Below are 22455 nucleotides of genomic sequence, written 5' to 3'. Positions count from 1 at the left end.
CATGTTTTCATGAGGAATGTTTTTATTTCACTCGCACAAAGCAAAACGTTGCAATACGTTACCTCTGGAAAGCCACTTTATTGTGCAGAAGTAGGTCAGAAAACTGGCTATCTATCAAGGAAATCTTCAAACTGGTGATGGTAGCGTGCTTTTGCAAAATGTTAATAATCTTAATGAGATACATTCCGATGACCTCATTGATCACGTGACTTATATATACCTTTTATAAACAAACAATGCAGATGACCTCAGAGATCACGTGACTTATGTACAGCTAATGCAAACAAGCAACAAGGTCTTTCTTCCTCTTCTCTTGTGGAATGTATCTCATTACCAAGTTCATGACCTCAACTATTTTGGCCACAAAGCGCTTCTTGGTGAATTATGCAGTGAAAGTTAGAATTTCATGGTTTATTTTTTCTGAAGAATTGATGTTACCCCTCTATGTATTCCTGTCATACTTCTCTATCAGCTGTTATGGAAACAGTTTTATTTATATTAATTTCATTGTCTTTCAGGCATTTTTGCCCAAACATTTGCTCTATTTTCTCCACAAGTTTACCCTGAGAACGATAGCAATCCTACAGTTCTTTGTTTGGACCTTGGGAGGACATATACCCTACAAAAAGGATAACTTGTGCCGTGTCTTTTATGTCACAACGCTCATCTATAGCAAGTGATAAGGCAGAAGCCAGCTGAATATCTTCCACTTGCATATGTGTTACATCTTAGCAGTTCTATCTTGTACTGTTTTTGCAGATAATGGCAAATCTTTGATTTTTTTCATGATTTCTGCTTTGATTTTACAAAACAGTGATCATGAAACAGTTATTCAGATGCATGTATAAAACAATCTTTGATGTATTCACCTTGGCAGATTTACATTATTGGAAGATTGTACCCAGTTAACTTAGCATGGAACTTGACTGTTGTTGTTTTCTTTTTGGAGCTCTTCAAGAGCTATTTTCGTGCGTCCCCGGTTGGATATTTACCAGCAAACTGGGTATGTTTTGTAGTGAAGTGTCTTTTTAAATTCGACTTCTTGGTGCGAGTTTTTGGTGGAAAATGAGACAAGTTGGATCTGTGTTGCATATGAATGCAAACTACTCCGCCCAATCATGATTGAATTCTTGGTTTTCTTTTTCAGCTCAGCCATCAGATGCCATGCTAATGGCTGAACTGAAAAAATGAACAATAGTTCAAATTAACAGTATAGTATTAGTGGTTCAAGTGTATCTCATTACGGTCATGTTAAGCATAGCTATTTGTAATTAACGATTATGAAAATAGAAGCTAAAAAATTAGGCACTTAAAAATATATTTTCTTATTTTTAAGGGTTTTGATAATAAATTATTAATTTTTCCGTATGGGACTGGAGAGCTGCAACTTTGTATCAAAAGAGCCGCACGTTGCCACCCCTGGGATAGGGGAACCATTAACTGTACTTCTATTTACAAACTCCATTTTAACCACAGATCCATGGATAAAATGGATGTTGATGACTTATGCATTCATACAGCGATGCAGTGAGTGTTTACATCTGTTGAACATGCTCATCTTTCGCTCAAGAGCACCCTGCACCACCTCCGTGTGTGATTTTGGTGCACACATTCCATTACAAAATGTGCTTCTTTCTGCCTTTTCTATTCCCCTTTATACCCTTTATATTTTTTCCAGATATTTTCCGAGCACTCTGTAAACATATACATATATAGATAAGATATAATTTTATAATGCATTTAAATGATAAAAGACATGCATCAACCCCACAATACCTTTCCACTTTTTTTTTGAGTTTCTTTCTTCTGCTTTTTAGATGAAACTTCATCATCACTTGCAAGGATAGATGAATCAGAACTCCTGTGAAAGTTACGAAAAGCAGTACTTTAAATTCTAAATACAATAAAAGATTGAAAAAAAAAAATCTTAATAGCATAAAATAATTCTGCATATGAAACAAATACATTTAAATAAAAACATACATATTTTCTGCAGGAGAGCTGTTTTTCTGCAAATTTTCACTAGAGGATTGTTTTTTTAAACTGCCTTCACTGGATTTATCCTCCAATTCCACTTTTGACTTGAAAAATAAATAAAAAATACACAATTTATTCACTGTAATAAATGCTGCATTAAATACTTGAATTATAAGTTTAATTTTTTTTAATGGTTGTTATCAATAATTTGAGAATATTACTTAAAGATGAATATACAAATTGTTTGGAATATTGCCTCCATACTCATATTTTTGCCATACAACAATTAAGGCACTAACTAGCTGTTGGATGTAAACTGTCAAAAAGTACATTAAAAAAAAAAAAAAAAAAAACCTTAGCTCCTTTAAGGAAGCAGTTCTCTTTCATGAAATGTATTTCAAATTTTTGCCATATTCTCATATTACCATTTCTATAAAATGAGAATTTATGAAGGAAGCTGTGAAAAAAATCCTCCTGAACAAAAACATTTATATTAAAATAAATCTGCTAGTAAACTGTATGCTGTAAGTGATGCAAATGTTTATGTTCTGAGAAGGAAATGAAGTCAATCCCATACATGAAAACATGGGAAGTTACGTTTCTTATAAACCAACTTTAAGGAGAAATTTGCAAGTCTTTGAATTTAAAAGTTCCCTCGGAAAATCATGTAGTGTGCGATCTGCTGCTTTTAGTTAGTTACTTGTTTCTTAGATCTCACCACTAAAACACTATTTTAAAATCTGAACATGCAATAAAATAATGGGAGAAATAAATGACTAAAACAATAACCAATTTTAGTGCCACTATATATAGGGTGTTCCACAAACTAGTAAATATTGTAAAAATTTTAAATTTGAAGAATTGGTTGAATTGAACATGTTTTATGAAAAAGTTATTTTCATGAAGAGGGCTGTTTTTTTTGGGGGGGGGGTTAAAAATTAAAACTTTCGTCGATAGAGAGCATTGTATGAGAGCAAATCACACATTTCAAGCAAAACTTCATTTGTTTACAAGCATATCACTCTTATTCTATAAGCCTGGCATTATCACAGATTACAGTTTGCAAGCAAGTTACAACACCATTAACTGCAACATATAGCATATCTGAATAGATGCAAGAGATTTCGTGATGAATGGCATCATTTAACTGCACTAAAGAAGTGGGTTATTGTGGTACTGTCTAGACTTGATGTAACTCCAAAGCCAAAAATCAGGTGGTGTTTAAGTCCGACGAACAAGGGGGCTACTCATTTCTATTTTGATGCCAAATTAGAAAGTTTTTCTAAAGAATGTCCTTACTTCAATTGTGATACGAGTTGGTGCTCTGTCTTGCATGAACGTCACTGTGTCAAGGACATCATGTTTCAGCATGTGGTATCACTTTCTCCAGCAGCAGTTGCAAGTAGCATTTTCTAAGAATTGAGCAGGTCTTCCAGCCATCTTCTGTGCAACCCTCTTCAAAGAAAAAAAGGCCACACAAGTAGTCCCTTAGAGTGTCAATCTGTGAAACCAGACTGGAAGTACAGATACCTGATAAACTTGATGCACCACCAGGAAGGCAATTACATAAAATTCCCATTTCTTTAAAACGTCTTACCAGGAAAGCTAGTCCAGCAAATGATTGGACTTGAACCTTTTTTCTATCTCTTCTGTGTCTGCAACCTTTCAGTGATTCTTGCCTGAGGTAAAATCATTCCACTAGTTATGCTTTATCGACATCACAATTAAAACTTTATATATGAGCAAGTAGAAGGAATATTCAGAAATGAGCTGATAACCCTAAAACCTGCAATTTATAAGACTCTGATTTATCAATTTTTTATTACTGCATCTGTGCGGTACCTCTCAACAAAAATGCAAACTATTTTTTTCTTTTAAAAAAAAATCACGAGAATAACTTTTTTACAAACCATGTTCAATTAATTTCTTCAATTTTAGCTGTAATTAAAGACTTATCACCAGCTATGAATCTTATTCAATGAGAGCTATACAATTTGAAGATTTAACTCTCCCAAACTTGCACAGTTAAAATTTTAAGTGCAAACTTTCCACAACCTGTTACTTTGGGTGAGTGTAGTAACATTTTCAATATGCTTTAGATGAGGAATTTGCTCCACAGTGTCACAAATGCCAGAGTTAATCACATGAAAGAAAACTGACGCTCCTTAGCAAGTACATGAAATGTGCTTCAGTTCATCTCATGCCTCTGTGATACTGAAAACAGAAGTCCTCCCTAGTGTATAAGTTGCTTAGAGACCACTGTAAAGGCTACCCAAAGTATTCATCTCATGCCTCTGAGATATTGAAAACAGTAGTCCTCCTAAGTGTATAAATTGCTAGAGACCATTATAAAGATTGCCCAAGGTATATGAAAAAAGTTCATGAAGATTATATCATGAAATTTAGCCATTAATAAGATCCAATTTAAAAAAGATTTTTATAAAAAAAGCTTTTATTTAAAATGGATGAGATAATTAATGAACTCAAGAGAAAATATATATATCATACAGTTTTATGAAGAAAGGAGATTAAAGATTTCTCTTTACAAGTTTATATCGTGAAACCTTGAAAGTAACATGTTCGCAAGTGATGCAATGACCAGAAGTACCGATTTTATTTCTTAAATATATACAGAAAATTATCCAATTAATAATTTTTATAGTCCTTGTTTCAAAAGAGGGCAGTGTTTGTTTTATAATCTGTGAAAATTTTAAAACTTTATATCTGATACATTTTTAAATGCTGAAATTCTAAAATAATGAACATCAAATAGATGGAAAAATTGAGCAATTTTCGAATATTCTCCAGAATTCAGAAATTAAATCACAATTTTCATATAAATTTCATTTAAAAGATTCCCCCCTTCTGTTCAGAAGTGCAGAAAGTAAAATTCTTAGTTTGTTCTGATATGCGTGAAAAATCATTTAAACATTAAATAAAATAAAACTTAAATTGAAATTAAAAAATTACTTCACCACATTGCATTGTCATCGACCAATAGTGTGTATACAAAATTGAAACTTGATAGTCTATCAGAAATAAGTAAAAAATTGACGAGACAATTTTAACCATGGTGAAACACTCTGTGTGAACCAAATAAAAGCTTATAAAAATCCATCAGATTCAAATTTTAACAAAAGTCAAAATAATCATCATCATTAGTACAGTAAAGCTAACATTCCTAACACTTGTATAAAAAATTATCAGTTATGTTTAGAGTTGCAGAAAATATTACCAAATGGAATAGCTCTATAAAAGTTATTAACTAATTTCAAAACTTCAGATCTTTCCAAAAGAATATGGCTGGTGATACTTGATTTTTAACCCTTTCGCGATGGCACCTTTGTTTAAGACGCTCATGTGGGATGGAAGGGAATCGAAGGTAGTCACCGTACAGGACAGAGGTTTTGCATTGCTAAGCCTAATTTTATAAAAAAAATCAGAAAAAAAAAAAAAAAAAAAAAAAAAAAAAAAAAAAAAAAAAAAAAAAAAAAGTTTCGCTTCTAGCATCGTAATTTTTGGTATTTTAATTTATTACTTGAGCTCTTATATATGTTAAAATTAACACTTAATAATTTTTTTTTTTTTTTCTTCTTTTTTTTTCTTTATTTTACATGAAAATATACTTAAAAATTGCTTATCTTGTAAAATAATTTTCGGAAGCGCTATTCAAATTATTCCAAAGTTTTAATTGATAAAATCCATCAATAAAGTTTAAAATTAATAAAACAACACAACAAAGACTATTTACAGTAAGAAGTAACAAAATTTAAAATGAAGACTGTGGTAAATCTCGAAGCACGGAGAAGTATCACTTTCTAACTCTTTAGAAAATGAATCATCATTCTCATCTGCGTTAGTAAATGGTTCACTAACCATACTAGGGTATTCTTCCTCTGATAAATAGCGCCTTCCCGCCATAATAGACTAGAGGGAGGCTTTCTGAAATAAAAAGAGAAGAAACAGAAATATATCTCAACGTAATGCAAAGAGTAACGAAACTCCAGATAGTAACCCTAAAAGACCGTACATGGTAGAGGGAAAAAATAGAATAATAATAATAAAAAAAAGGAATTTATATAAATCAGACACGCGAATGTTTTCATTAGCACACAGCGATTTAAAGAGCACACCCCTGTTTATGTTTTCCCTCCTCCCAGCAGTTGATTAAAATACCAAAGTCAAGCAGAATATATCCAACTCAAGGTCAGGAACCTAAAACTGTGTTCATTTCAAAAGTAATGGACATAGGATGCCATCTAGTGGCCTTCAAAAAAAGAATTCCAGCTTAAAATGCATTTACGCATCACCCGTCCTCTGAATGCAATCTCTAGTGATGCGTGGATGGGACGCCCGGCTGTAAGAGACGTTCTTAGGGAATGCGTATATGGAATGCCCATCTTGAAAGGATTAATGGAACTAGGAAAAGTAATGCAAGAATTCAGAACAGCATTTGTTCTATTACTCTCTATTGCTCAAATTATTATTACAGTAAAATCTTACTAACATAAATAATAGATTTTGATAATATAAATGGAGAAATTATTAACTGTCATTTCTCTTGATGACGAATTTATAAACACTGGAGACTAACATTGTAATTACATGTATCTACCTTTGACTCCCAAGAAATGCTTGCATTTCACCATAAGATATTACCGAAATAATTTGAGTGTAAAACTGAAAAGATCCTACTAATTTCCATTCACTTTGAAGAAATTAATTTCAAGATTACTTATAGATTTTTTCCCTAGCTAAATTGTGAACTTTATAATGTTAAATTTTATGAACTTGATGTTCATTTGGACTCGCACAATGCTAGCAAAGATTTTAATTGAATAAAATTCATGCTATGCAGAAAATGTGTATTTCTTCAGATGACTTATTTTTTTCCTTTGTGCATCTTCACATTAAAATGTTCTATAAAGTCTAATTAGGATAATGTTACTTCATTATTATTAGTATTAATTTTATTAAGTAAAACGAAACCTAAATTCTAAGATTGAATTAATTTCATACTAATCTATGATACTCAAAAATCAGGAGATTTTTCACAATGTTAAAAAGACTTTTTAAATGATAAAAATATAGTTTTTGATAATGAATTAACTTTAAATAGTAACTAATTCTTAAATGCAAGCAACACAAAAATACCTTACACATAAAAAACATTTTTATTACTTGCATCGTTTAAGAAAACAAAAACAAAAAAACACTTTTCAGTTTTTGTACAAATGTTATAAACAGTGGCAGATTTTGCTTTTTTAAAGAAAGAAACTTCATAATTTTGTTCATAGCACTTGCCACGTACGCCTGCTTTCGCTAATGAATTTTTTTTAACCGTTTCCCTTACAAATTTTTTTTGAAAAAAATTGCAAAAAATTATTGCATTTTTTTAAATTTTATTATTAAATACAACAAAACAAAACAAATTAAAGTATGTAGGTTTTAAGTTGAATTTTTAATTTTTTTAAGGTGTAAAAGCATTTATTTTTAATATTAGTTTACTATACCGAGTTATCTCTCGCAAACGGAAAAAAGTGAAATATTAATCTTTGTACGATAGTTCTTGAAACAAGGGACAACACAGAGTGATACCTGACATTCTACACTGGTATCTGGTCTCTTTTCTTACTGGCTTACCGCTGGAATCTCTTTCACGGAGCTTTCTCGGGATAATCAGGCAAGCGGTTAATGTGTCATCACTAATATTAGATCTAAATTTAGTCCTCGGTTTCGCAACAACACTGAAAATCCTCTCACGTTCTGCATTACTATGGAAACTGTCAAGATGACCAACATAATTCTAGACAGTTCACTATATTTAAAAATTCCATCAGCACCTATATGCACTTTCCAAGCACATTTTAAGAAAAAAAAATAAGCACCTGTCTAATTACATTATACTCAACTGCATAACCTTAAAAATTAGACTTGTAATTTAAAATATGAGAAATACAGTATTTATTAAGAGAGAATAAACATTACCTCAACCATGGAAAATAATTACTTTTTTTTTTAAATTTTAAATAACAGTTCAATTTACAGAACTAGTTTATAATGAGAGGAAAAAAACTATGCAGAACTAAACTATATTACAAGATTTAATGATGAAATTTCAGTTCAAAATAGAGAAAATAAATAATAATAAGGCACATTTTTTGTATTCGCTTGGAACCTAATAATAAATACAATTTATTTTTCCACTCATATTGATATTTAAATAATTTAAATCTAAATTCTGAACATTTTCTAAATTTTCATTGTATATGTTTTCCCTTAACAGATATTGCAAGCAAAGTAATTTAAGTAAAAAAGAGGATCATTTCTGAAATCAGAAGACAGAAATTTGCTTCATGCAGTCATCCTTTAACAGTAAAAGCTTAACTAACCCGCATACTTGGAAATTGGCGAATATTCGGACAGTCGAGCCTAACTTGAAAAAGAGGAGCGGAGGGGTAGACTGTAGACGCTCTCTAGATTTTTCCGCTAAATAAATGCTTTTGACATTTCGATATGTGCATCATATAAAAATAAACCAATGGAACTGAAAAATACTCTGCTTAGCAATCACAGTAAAACTCTTTTAAGTGTTCATAAACAAATCTCGGACAGAACATCAAAATTAATTATCTCTGCAAAATATCGCAAACGTTATTGAGCAATACGTGTTCCGTAATTCTTCCCAACGTGATATTACACAATCGGAATCAACAGCTGCCGGTATTGGAAGAATAAAGAACAAAATAACTAAGGTGTTTTTCATTCTAATTTTCAACAGACGGCGTTAAATTTCGGGAATAGAATCATTCTTCGCTAGGGTTGGTAGAACACAGAACTTTTAGTCCTATTCAATTCAGATTGGGAAAAAAAAAAAAAAAAAAAAAAAAAAAAAGAGGTCTGTTGCTTGCTGAGGATTTATTTTTCAAACCCGTTTCTTTAACAATTGCACCTGTTTTGGTTCTTGCACTTGGGTATTTCTTAGCGATTTCACTATCGGGAAATTTTCTATTTTCTAAATAAAGCTGCAGCGTGATCCGATGCATTCAGTGGCAGGTTGTGCTCCAGTAAAAAGACAGAGAACAGACATTCTGCATTAATAATTTTTTGGTCCTTTGTTTCTGAAGAAAAATTTAATTTTTCGTTTTTTTCAAAACAACTCATGTTGTCCTTGTGTTTTTGTGTACGCACATGTGTGTAAACTTCGCCCTTCCACCATGCAAAATCGAAAAATCGCAATGACAGGCGTTACACATCGCAAATTTATTACATTTCCTTGAGGAAATAATGGAAGGAAAGTCAACTGTGTACGATTTTTGAAACATACACGAGTATTTCACCTTTCTCGTAGACATAACAAAAGATATTTTCTAAAACTATTTCTTTAAGGCACGTGTACTCGCACAACTCAGGACAAAATGAATGAAATAACTAAAGAACATCCAAATAACAGCTTGCTTTGTCCTCATTGGCTAATATATGTCAGATCACACACAGTGGAGCTCGATGCCTATTGGAGAACTGGAGAACGACATTTCTGGATACGTATATGCTCTCACTCACAAAGCAGAAGTTATCTGATTCGCAAGGTTTGGTTTTAGATATAATCTAGAGAAAATTCAATTGCTTTCAGACGTCCAAAATCACTTTTTTTCTTGTTCATATAACGAGGTATTAAGCCAAGTTCCATACAAATCGTGAGAAATTTTAAGAATAAGAAAAAGTTGGGAGAAATATATTGCAAATCGGATTGGCGGGAGAGTGGTCGAAAATCGGGAGAGTTGGCAACTCTGCAATTTAAATTTTAAAGTAAGTATAAAACTACAGTTAATTATTAAAACATTACAATAGCTTTGAAAATTATTTTCTTAAAATAATCCATTTTAAAATGTTATAATTTACTAAAAGTGCTTTTTTGATCAGCTTTGGGACTGAACGCACACTGATAAATGTAAACTAAAAATGAAAGATCTTAATATGTAACAAATACAATGATAGACAGAAATAATGATAAAATTTTTGCAGAATGCAAATATTCTACTATTTATCAAGATTTACAATATCACTAGCCAGTCTGAAATTTAACAGAATACTATAAAAAAATTAGACAAATATTTTAAATAAATTTCTTACCTTTTTAGTTTTACTTTTTTCATTACTTTCATCAGATTTTCTTTTCTTTGTTTTCACATTTTTTTTAGTGGAAAGAGACCTTTTATTTTGTTTCGAAGACCTGATAAAAATAAGATATGATTTTTGAGGCAAAAGGTTTTAAAAAACAGGATAGCAAAATTTCTTAAAATAATTAATTATGAGTATAATAAAAATACTACTCAGGCTAATTTCAATGAAAAATGCATTTACACATTTTACTGGGCATAACCTAAATAACTGAAAATGTTTTATGTAAATAAATATTAAGATTAATTAAAAAATATATAATTCAAATGCATTTCATACGACAAATAATCCCCCTGTTAAAAAATAAATTAAAAAAAAAGAGTTACAATGGTTATTAAAGTTATTGCAGATTTGCATTTTTATTGAAATAAAATCTTTCTGTAAGTAAAAATTACAATGTATGAGTATTTAAAATAATAATACTTACAGTTCCTTTTTCAAATTTATTAACTCAACATCACTTTCATTTTCTGATGAAGATACTTTCCTTTTGTCATCCGTAGTTTCACTAGACACATCAGATTCTATCACAGCCTTAATATAAAAGCACATAAAGCAGATGTTAAAAAATAAATTATTTCATAAATTATTAGAAATTCCTAATTTCATGCCAGTCATAAGAACTTACATTTTTTAATCAGAAGATATGATAACTGTATTCTTGAAAGGGGGGGGAGGTAAAATATTTGTATAGTGTATTGGATACAGAAAATACCTGAATGAATTTGAGTATTTAAAATTAAATTTTGTTCTATAAAATAGGTTGAAGTCGAAAATTACTGTATTTGCCAACGTACTAGGCACCCCCTATTTAATACATACTTTTGAAGGATAAAGCTTTATTACTGATCATTATAATGAATTTACAGTATTTTAAATATAAAGTAATACAAATACAGCCTTGTTTCCAGGTTCTTTAGCATATGCAATCACATGTAGCTTGTATGCTATGTTATAGCAATGGTGACGTTGTTTCTAAGCCATAACTTGCCAACAAATTTCAAAAAATTGAACAGGAGAAATTTCACACAGTTAAATGTTGTTCACAAAAAGTGGAAAGTTTAAACAAACCCAGTTATGATTGTCAATGACATCGCATGCCCATTCGCTGAATTATATGTAACTGTAATATTCCCACACTCTCGAGGAAATAAGAAAAAAAAAAAAAAAAAAAAAATTGCATAAATCTGAATAGAGGAAATTTCCAGAAATGAATGTAATAAAAAACTGAGTATCAACGTATAAGACACACCCCATTTTTAAAGAAAAAAGTGCTTCTTATATGGTAATGAAGATGAAATATATTTCAGAAAGGTACATAATAATAATCTTAATTTAAAATGCATTGCTCAGTTTCAAATATGAACTATGAGCATTAAGTAGCAAGAAATACTTAAAAGTTTAAATATGAATAAACTTTCAGGAAAGTGATTGCTATTACTTTCGGAAATTACTAATTCTCATGGCCATGGTAAAAATGAAAGCTCTTAATATCATTGAAAATCCATACTGATATATATATATAAAGGTATGTCCTATGAAATGTCCAACTGTTTTAAAATTTTGGTACCACAATTAAGCAAAATTCACAGAAAAATACATAAAAAATACACATATTACATATTTTGCAAAGAATTAAAATTCTAAAAATATATATTTTATTATTCATGGTATTTATTATTATATTATTATTACTGTTGCCATTTATACAGCCAAAATAAACTTAAACAAACAAAAATATTAGTATTATCAGTATATTTTTCTTTAACACTTGAATATAAATTCTATTTACTTAAAGGTTTAATTAGCCCGAAGGAGCAATTTGCCCAGAAGGGCTATTAATTTCGTTTTAGCATTTTGCATTGATTCACTATAAATGGTGAATCGCTTTTTAAATTGCTAGTACCAAATATTAGAGCCCTGTATTATATTTAAAGATTAAATAATGAAGAATCTGCATAAATGTATACATGTTTCCCGAACTGTGATAAAACAACATACTTAGTGCCATCAAATTTTGAATAACGTACGTCTCTGCCTGAATATGGACATCTGGAAGCCCAAATTTGGAATTTATTTTATTATCTATTTCATATTTTATAAAGCATTTATGAGTTCTGATTAAGAAACTCAACTATTTCAAAGCGAGCAACACTATACAAAAAAACATTTTTATCTCCAAAATGCGAGGCTGTGTATCGGAAATTCTAAAGATATGCTCATTTAAAAATTATTTTGCAATATTGCTGTTGAATTGAATTTTATAGTTTAAGTGCCAAGAATATGATATTTAATAAATAAAGGTAACACATAAAACATTTAAAAAATGTCCCTTTGGGCATAAAATAAAATATGAAGGCTTTCATATGTTTTTTTTCCCTTTTAAATGATTAATTTTTTACAGTATTGCCCTTTGAAATAAATGAATTCAGCAACTCAGGAAAATAATATGCATATTCGATTTATAAAATATTATTTACTTTCCTTAATAACTATAGCATGAAGCTAATTTCATAGCATAACTATACTTCTTTTAATATATAAACTCTCGATTTTAAAAACTCTCATAGATTATGAGGAAAAATATTCATTAATTGTATCATGCAAACGGAATAAATAAATGCATTATTATAATAGATCCTCTAGTAAGTATAAATTTGAAAGAGAAAAAATATAATTAGAGGATAAACACATCAAGGATTACAAATAATTGTATAAATTTTATTTAATGCCTAATAATTTAATTTCTATTTTGTTTGACTGAGCTACATTTTAACAAGAAAGTTGTTTAAAGATATTTGAATAGAACACAACTTGATCATCTGGTCATACAATATGCAAAAACTGGTGAATTGCGATACCAAGATTTTTATGGCTTGTAAGTTTCATATAATGTAAGAATCAACATAAAAATTTCCTTAGAATACTCAGTGATACTGCAAAACTAGCTCAAATTCTTTAAGCCTATGGTCAAACTTTAAACTAGTAACTCAATGTAAGTAAAAAGAATTTTCCCTTCTAAATGGAAGGCAATCCCACATTGATTCATGATATTGCCGAAATTATTACAAAGAGAATTTTTACCATTTATTAAAATCCGATATGGATTTTAACAAATTTTGCTATTAATTTATATTAATCCCTAAAACTATATATTATTCAAAATGAACATAATTTTAACATTTACTAAAAATTTGTGATTACATATTATGAGAGTCAGTGCTTTATAAAGTTTCTTCAGCACAATAGAAATTTGTTTAATACACTGAGAGAAAATTCGAATGCAATAACATGTCATTTTCATGCAGCTACATTTAGTTTCATAGAATATAAGTGTATGTAAGAAAAAGTGGCGTATGAGAAAAGACAGAAAAATTAAGATTGGCTTATATGAACTGAGACTAGGAAATATAAAACTTTAATTTCAATATCATTATTTATTCAAAAACAAAATTAAGAAGTAAAAAATATCTTTTATTTTTTGTGATATTTTTCAAAAGTTTCCCACACAAAAGCAAAATGCTTTCTCTTTACAAATTGGATAGAAATAAAACATTTATCCATTTTGAGCTTTGGCCCAGATTTGACAAGGCTCTGTTGAGGTACTCTGTAAATAATGGAGCTTATCCAGTTTAATTTTTAATGATCAGAAGTCTCAGAAGCAAATCAAATATGCTTCTTAGACTGGAATTTTGACATTTGCCATCACAGTCAACTTAATATTACTGAATTTCAGCAAACTGGCCACAAAAAAATTACTTGTAGAAAAAATATATTTGAATAACTGATTGAGTCACTTAAAATATGATAGAATACCATTTCACTAAATCATATGAATTATAATACATGACAAATTTGCATTAAACAAGGATTTCCTACATTTAAGAATACTGACGGTATACTAGCATTCTAAAATTATTTAGGCCGAGCAATAAAGTCGCTGAACACTGGTAGTTCAATCTGAGTTCGAATCCTGGCAAACAGGCTGGCTGCATGGGTGTTTTTGTGGTTTTTCCATGTGTATCGTGTATACAAGCCAGTTTCCCTTAGAAAGTCCTTAACGAAGGCATCCCTCAGGCAGATATATCTAGAGTGCTTTGCTGTAATTAAATATACCATACCATCTAAAATTATTTACTTAATCAAGTATATTAGTGTTATAAAAGCAACAAAAAATTTATGGTATAATATTTTTTGTGATTTTCTTCCATAGGCAGAAAACACGAAGAACTAGAAATACTTCACCCTTTTTATATTAAAAAAATATGTAATTCTTGAACAAACACTGCAATTAGAAATGTTAATATGTCAAAACTTCACAGTAACTGACCTAAAGTTTCTGTTAATAAGCCAAAAGAAATAATTATACGAAAGAAGAATGATAAACCAGTCAATATATATTTTGCACTTTGCTTACTTGTTTACTTTTCATGCTCCCTAATTGCTTTCTTGAAGCCTGTATTGGCTGATAGTCACTATCATCACTATAATAAAAGGAGAATAATTAGGCAAATAAAATATTAGCATTCCAGGAACATGAGGCTCAGTTTCAACAAAAGGACACACTACATTTGCATAACAAATTCTTAGAAATTAAGGGGGAAATATCTTTATGTACTTAAGTTCATATTAGATCAACACATAATAAATAAAAGAGCGTGTACCTATCACAGTTCACTGATCTGCTGTTTTCCAGTTTTTTATTTGGAATGGACTTCTCAGTAGACTTGTCTTGAAAAGATGACAAAGGTTCATCCTCAGATTCACTGCTAGTATTTTCATCCTAAATTTGAAACAGATTTACTAATTTAATATTTATAGTTTATGTTCATATTTAATGCATACAAGAGACAAATTTCACAATTTGGTGCAGAACATGCATTATAGACTACTAGGTTATATTTAATAAAATCAAATATGCTTCTTAGACTGGAATTTTGACATTTGCCATCACAGTCAACTTAATATTACTGAATTTCAGCAAACTGGCCACAAAAAAATTACTTGTAGAAAAAATATATTTGAATAACTGATTGAGTCACTTAAAATATGATAGAATACCATTTCACTAAATCATATGAATTATAATACATGACAAATTTGCATTAAACAAGGATTTCCTACATTTAAGAATACTGACAGTATACTAGCATTCTAAAATTATTTAGGCCGAGTGGTAAAGTCGCTGAACACTGGTAGTTCAATCTGAGTTCGAATCCTGGCAAACAGGCTGGCTGCATGGGTGTTTTTGTGGTTTTCTCCATGTGTATTGTGTATACAAGCCAGTTTCCCTTAGAAAGTCCTTAACGAAGGCATCCCTCAGGCAGATAGCCCTAGAGTGCTTTGCTATAATTAAATATACCATACCATCTAAAATTATTTACTTAAAAATCAAGTATATTAGTGTTATAAAAGCAACAAAAAAAAATTTAAGGTATAATATTTTTTGTGATTTTCTTCCATATGCAGAAAACACGAAGAACTAGAAATACTTCACCCTTTTTATATTAAAACAATATGTAATTCTTGAACAAACACAGCAATTAGAAATGTTAATATGTCAAAACTTCACAGTAACTGACCTAAAGTTTCTGTTAATAAGCCAAAAGAAATAATTATACGAAAGAAGAATGATAAACCAGTCAATATATATTTTGCACTTTGCTTACTTGTTTACTTTTCATGCTCCCTAATTGCTTTCTTGAAGCCTGTATTGGCTGATAGTCACTATCATCACTATAATAAAGAAAGAAAACTATTTGGAACAAAATTTCAATTTGAATTAGAGTTAAACTATTTAAACTTATTTGAAATTGATATTAAGGAGAATAATTAGGCAAATAAAATATTAGCATTCCAGAAACATGAGGCTCAGTTTCAACAAAAGGACACACTACATTTGCATAACAAATTCTTAGAAATTAAGGGGGAAATATCTTTACGTACTTGAGTTCATATTAGATCAACACATAATAAATAAAAGAGCGTGTACCTATCACAGTTCACTGATCTGCTCTTTTTCAGTTTTTTATTTGGAATGGACTTCTCAGTAGACTTGTTTTGAAAGGATGACAAAGGTTCATCCTCAGATTCACTGCTAGTATTTTCATCCTAAATTTGAAACAAATTTACTAATTTAATATTTATAGTTTATGTTCATATTTAATGCATACAAGAGACAAATTTCACAATTTGGTGCAGAACATGCATTATAGACTACTAGGTTATATTTAAGAAACTTTCAATTTTAGTGTTACATATTTTGCTTTTAAACAGTTTTTTTTTTAATTAAATATCTTTTATTCACCAGAGATAGCAGTGAATATAAACAAGGGAAACTTGTCTTGAGAATTAAAGTTTAGCCAGAAAGAGCACAAAGGCATTTTCTGGCTGCTCTTTAATCATTTTCTTTTGTTTATATTTTTCTAGTCTGTTTCCTAGATGTATATGCCGACTTTCCATACACCTCCCTAAAAACGGAGGGGTAAAACAAAATTAAATGTTTTTGAAAGAAAATGCCTAATGGACATCTTAAAATTATACTATACAATGAATTTGTGAATGCAAATAAATTTAAATAATCCGAAGAATTAAAAAAAGGGGGGTTCAGTTATTTCCAGTTTCAATAATATCAAAAACATAACATAAAATTTTATTTTGGTAATCCTCTCCATTTTAATCTAGATATTTACCCTTTGTGTCCTAAAAATAGTAATAGTTTATAATAAACTTCTCTAAACTGCATCATTTTAAAATTAACAGCTCTGATGCAGAGAACTTATGTAAACTTCAGCTAATAATGATTTTAGAAAGTTATTAATTAACCAATTACAATACATCAAAATTGAAACAAACATTTTTGAGAATCAAATTTTTTTTCTTCTTCCCCAAGCTTTCAGTTTGAATGTATCTCATATTTGCTCTTACTTATGTCCTGTAAACTGTTAATGTTTGCTGCTTAAAAGGTATTTAAAGAATTTATTGTTATGGATGTTTCTCAAGAACAGGCCCTTATTGCACACATTTACCTATGTCGGCTCATTGACCTATTACCATACATCATTAAAATTACATTGTTATATAAAATTATATCACTAAAATGTTTGGTTAAAGAAAAATAAAAAGGAGTATTTAAATTGGCCATGGCTATGGACTAGAGGTAGACGATCCACTCCGGAACCGATTCAAAGAACAAATTTACTTTATTGAGCGAATGATCAGCGATTTGCAAAAACGGAATGGTAGTTCTTTAACAGTTCATGGAGAACTCTTGTGAAGCAAGCCAAAAAATTTACTTCCTCTGATGTAAACACAAATATTTTTTCGTTTATTACTTACCGAAAACATCTATGGTATATTTTTCATTTGCGTGTGCTATATACTATGTCGCATATGTGTTTGGGTTTGCTTGTGTTCAATCTAGTATTGAAAAAACGAAACATTAAATAAACTGACACATCTTAGCAAAGCTGACCACTCATTTCTGCAGATAGATTGAATTCCCCCCTCCCCAATCCGGCAGTGTGAGGATCTGCTTCTTCAGACTCTGAGCTCCTATCACTCCTTCTCTAGTCAGCTGCTGATCTGGTTCCTTCAGTCTTAATCATTTGCTTTTTTCGTTGCTCCAGGGCTCCTTCTCTCCTGTTCTGACCATATTCATCAAGGTCGTTGTTAGTGAGCGGTGAATGGTATAACAGAACTGATTCACTTCAGTGAGCGAATGGTTCCAATCTGATTCCTTAAAGGAGCGGTTTTGCCCATCTCTACAGTGGGCTTCTTTATGCATCTATTACAACATAAACTTTTCTAAAATATTTCATATACACATTAGAATGGTAAATAAACAAGTAAACAAATAAAAAAAAAGGGGGGGAGGAAGGAGCAAGATTTTGTATGAAATGCAGTTGTTAAAACTACTGTCAAATAATTCTTTAGAATTACTAGTTAAGATAAACACTACTAGTGTTAGAGGAAAAAGTAATTTAAATTTGTTTATTCAACAAAAATTTCTAAAAACCACAATACTTACAGTTAATAGTTATAATTGTACTATAATGGCGGTACAATATAATATTTTTGTTTAAACTTTACATAATAAATTGCATTAAATGCCTATTTTTCTAAATAAATAACACATCAGATAAACTCATTACCTATTAATTTCCTCTTATTATCTGTTCATTTAATCTTTTTCAGTATCCAATGAACTTAATGAGAACTTATTTTGTGGAAAGAGATTTTTAAAAGAGACTAAAGAAGAGGAACATTAACTGGGCATCCCAAAATACTGGAGCAGAATGAAGTGAATGCAATTTTCAAGCAGTTGGAAGTAGATCAAAATGGATGGATGAATACAATCATATTTGACTTCAACCAGGAATAATCATAATCTTACAACAAGAAAAGTAAACTAGTAGTTCAATTTTAAAAACAATACGAAAAGGTGATAAATATACATCAAAGAATACACTTATCTAAACTGGAGCCAGAAAAAAGGGCATTTATTTTCGAAACCATTGGTTGTAGACATATACTTCTGTTTATACAAATGTTTAAAATGATGAAAATTTAAAGAAATCTGTTTCGTAAAATTACAAAAATCTGTTTTTTACACACTCTTTTGGTCCTTACAGCTATGCTTAGAAAACACTTGTACTCATAAAAAAATAAAATGTCTGACTTCTATTCAATAAAAGGTTAAAGTTGACTTTAGGGTACCCCTTGTATTATAGCGAAGTTGTTGTTTCATTTATCACCAAGTTGTTGTTTCTTTTATTGTAACCTGAGTAGTTGAATGTTATGGAAACTCTATTATGATGTAATCGTTTGCATTATTCCGAGAAATTTTGAAATGAATTTAGAAACTTTAATGAGAAGAAAATGAAATTCGTGGGATGCTTTGTAAGGTCTTTTGTGGCGCGAGTTCAGAAAATACATTGCTTGTTTCACTGTTTAGACAATAGAATGGCTTAATGTAGCAAGATTAATTTGGAGTTTTTGTACGATTTGGAACGCAAGGGGAAAAGTGCATTAATTAACTGGTATGTAAATGAAGGTTTACTTAGTAGCCATTTTCGGGACAGTCTGGAATACGTAGGATGCTCTTATTTTTATAAATTTATGCGGCGACGCCGATATACAGATTCCAGTTCAGATAATTTTAGGAAGTTTTTGGATGCTGTTAAGGAATTTTGTGTGCCACAGAGGTAAGTGGATATTTGCTTTGTGTAATACTTAAATGCATAATCCTTTTTTATGTTATTTTATTGTTTGGTTTAAAATGTAGTTTATTGAGATTATGTATTTTTTGTTTGCTTCTACTGTAGAATTGGGTGCTCCTTTGACTTTTTAAGTGAAAATATATCAGTGTACAGTATTTAATTTCAAAATTTTTTATGTCACTTTCAATTTGCTCTGAAGAGTCAATCAATAAATCAGTAATAACTATTCGAGGTTTATTTTCCCCCTTAAATACTCTTCAATAATATTCTTTTGTGATTTTTACTAGTGTCTTTAATTTATAATTTTGTTACATCTAGTATGTCGAAAGAATTTTCAGTAATTTATAAATTTTAAAGTCTAAAAATATGCTACTAAGATTCACCTGGTACTTTATTTACTTATAATCATAATCTGGCAGTTTTAAATGCTTTTCATTTTTAATGAATGCAAATGATGAGTTGGCTACATGCCAAAACTGAAGCCTGCTAATGTTTTTTGCTAAAACATGAATTCTGCAAGATTCTACAAACAAGATCTCCATTATATATATATATATATATAAAGTTGATCTGCATAGCAATGCTTGCCATTTAATCTATTAGCATGACAAACCCTTTTCTAAACTGATATATTTTTTGTTAAATAGAAATGCAAATATTTTGCTCTTCAGTTGGTGTAGGAACCCTATATCTGATCTCCAATTTTAATATCAAATATTTCAGTTTCTGTGGTATTAGGGGCATATTTTATATTTTTTTATACAGAGTAATTTTTTTTTTTTTTTAATACAAGTATAGAGACCAGAAGAACATGTAAAAACTTGGTTTTTGCAATTTTAACAAAATTGATTTCTTTGGATTTACAAATGCCAAAACATGAATATATGCATCATTTAAAAAACTTTCATAACTAGAAGTACATGTTTACAAAAATTGGTTGTCAAAGTAAAGCCAATAAAACTTATGTGAATGCAAGTGTATATTTAAGAGAATTAACAATGTAACATACTGTAATGTAAGAATATTTGTAATGACACCACCTTCATAAATGATACAAAAGAAATTTACATAAAGGGGGGAGAGAGAGAAGGCATGGATGTTTTATAACTTTGGAACTACATCTTAAAATTAAAGGTACATTTCCAAAATAATTAATCCAAGATTGGAAGGGAGGGCTTAATTCAAACAACTTCCAAATAATTCTAAAAATGAAAGAAATCAGAATTTATTTCAAGACATTTTCAAAGGTAGGCAAAGAAATAGCAGTATAAATGCTGGGAAGTGAGCTCAGAGTGTAAGCTCACTTTACAGCCTACAACTCTTAATATGGCGATGAAAACAATCCAAATTGAAAGATATCTCTTCCATTTCAGCTCAAAGAAATAATAATAATAAAGCTACATCATGTTTTAACTTTTACAGTTAGAATGCTGAAATTTTAGGGGGCAGAAACAACAAAAAGTTTTACTGCATAGATTTTTTTTTTTTTTTTGTTAATCAGAATTTTTGCACAAATAAAATTATATTGTAAAATTTGCCTTTTGCCATGGACATTTCCAAAGGCTTTTAATGCATCAGGAAAAGCGGGAAAAAAAGTAAAATACACATAAGGAATTTTTATTTGCCATTCTAAAATTTACCTTCTTTTTGTTTGAAGAATATCCATTGTTCAATGGTGGTTGCTTATTTTCATCCCTATAAATAAAAGTGAAAAAGTTCAGATCTATAAATTTTAATTTATAAATACAGTATGCTAATTATTTAACAATGCTTCCATTTGAAAACTGAATTATATTACAAATTTTCAGTTATACAAAAATTGAAATTGGAAACTTTACGCACATTCATCACAACTGTGCAAATCAATTTTAGCATTAACAACATATAACATCTTATTCACAGAAGAAAGTGGACTTCTTTTACTATGATCTCCTTTACACTATGACTACGTAAAAAAAAAAAAAAAAAAAAAAAAAAAAAAGTTTTCTATCCAAGTGAACAAAATACGTCACAAATAAGATAAATTTAGCATTAGGGATTTTTTTGACAAACAGTTTTCAAGCCAAAGGCTGAGATACATCTGTCCTAGCTGTAGTCAATGGTGGAATACATATAACAGGTAGCAATCGACTTATATAAGCACATCTATTATTCTAAAAAACTTTATTAAATGAAATAGATTTTACATTGCATGGTACAGGGTAAAGCATTCTTTGCATAATCCAACATTACACATTGGGCAACTCATAGTTCTTTCTCTATGTTCATTTGTGTACTATGAGCACAGCGGCGTCTTGATTTTCCAACTATTGAAGAAAATCCCCAACATTCAAGAGATTCTAAGTACTTTTAATGGATATACATGTTCTGTTAATAGTCAAAGGGTTAAAACCAGCAAAATTTCTGTAAAATTAATGGTAATTCAAGAGAAAATTTTTATCAATTTTAAATATGAAATTAGTTTGCATATTTTCCTAGCAATTTATATATTATTAATATTAAATACCTACTTCCTAGTAATATTTATTACATTTTAATATATATCCTATTTTATACTTTCCCAAAGGCATTTGTTATTTCATCCCTGCTCCCACTTTGACATCAACTAAAAAAATTTAGTCAAACCAAGACTATCAGGTGCATAATAAAATTTTGAACAAAAGATAACATACATAGGACCATCAAATATGAATGCATCTTTATTGGCTGAGCATCAGGAATGGTTTTTTGTGTGCGACTGGACAACTGAGGTTGTTACGTTGAGTTCCCTAGATAGTTGGATAACGGTTAGTCTGCTACATCGAAGGGCCCAAGTTGGATGTTTCTAAGCATATAGTATCTATGTGTCAAGGAATAACTCAAAATACACAGCACACCAAAATCCCCTCAAGATGGTAGTGGTAGGGAAAGAGATCCCTCCGGCAACGGAACTTTAGCAGTTAGCAAGGCGCAGCAATACCCAATATGCCTAGATAATATGCACAAATGCTGGCCTTGCTTCAACTTGTACCAGCCTAGTGTATGGGGTACCCTGATTGTTATACCTTAGTACCCCTGGCAGCTGTATTGTTGGGCT

At 30.1% G+C, this 22455-nt stretch overlaps 1 protein-coding gene across 2 annotated transcripts in view; it reads right to left on the bottom strand.

Annotated features, from left to right (window-relative positions):
• Window positions 1-22455, bottom strand: part of LOC118205439 (uncharacterized) — a 118686-nt gene that overhangs the window by 9326 nt on the left and 86905 nt on the right. For both annotated transcript variants that reach the window (XM_085812675.1, XM_085812673.1), the window contains exons 12-20: window positions 21020-21074; window positions 16151-16269; window positions 15828-15894; window positions 14823-14941; window positions 14576-14642; window positions 10586-10692; window positions 10111-10210; window positions 1984-2081; window positions 1777-1861 (exon numbers count right to left, since the gene is read on the bottom strand). In XM_085812675.1, the coding sequence (XP_085668801.1) occupies window positions 1777-1861; window positions 1984-2081; window positions 10111-10210; window positions 10586-10692; window positions 14576-14642; window positions 14823-14941; window positions 15828-15894; window positions 16151-16269; window positions 21020-21074 (817 nt within the window). The remainder of the gene's footprint in view (window positions 1-1776; window positions 1862-1983; window positions 2082-10110; window positions 10211-10585; window positions 10693-14575; window positions 14643-14822; window positions 14942-15827; window positions 15895-16150; window positions 16270-21019; window positions 21075-22455) is intronic.

This window comes from Stegodyphus dumicola, chromosome 3 (genome assembly GCF_044657685.1).
Source record: "Stegodyphus dumicola isolate Sdum_Otavi_A_Nest chromosome 3, ASM4465768v1".
Classification (NCBI taxonomy): Eukaryota; Metazoa; Arthropoda; class Arachnida; order Araneae; family Eresidae; genus Stegodyphus; species Stegodyphus dumicola.
This window is presented reverse-complemented; position numbering and strand designations above follow the sequence as displayed.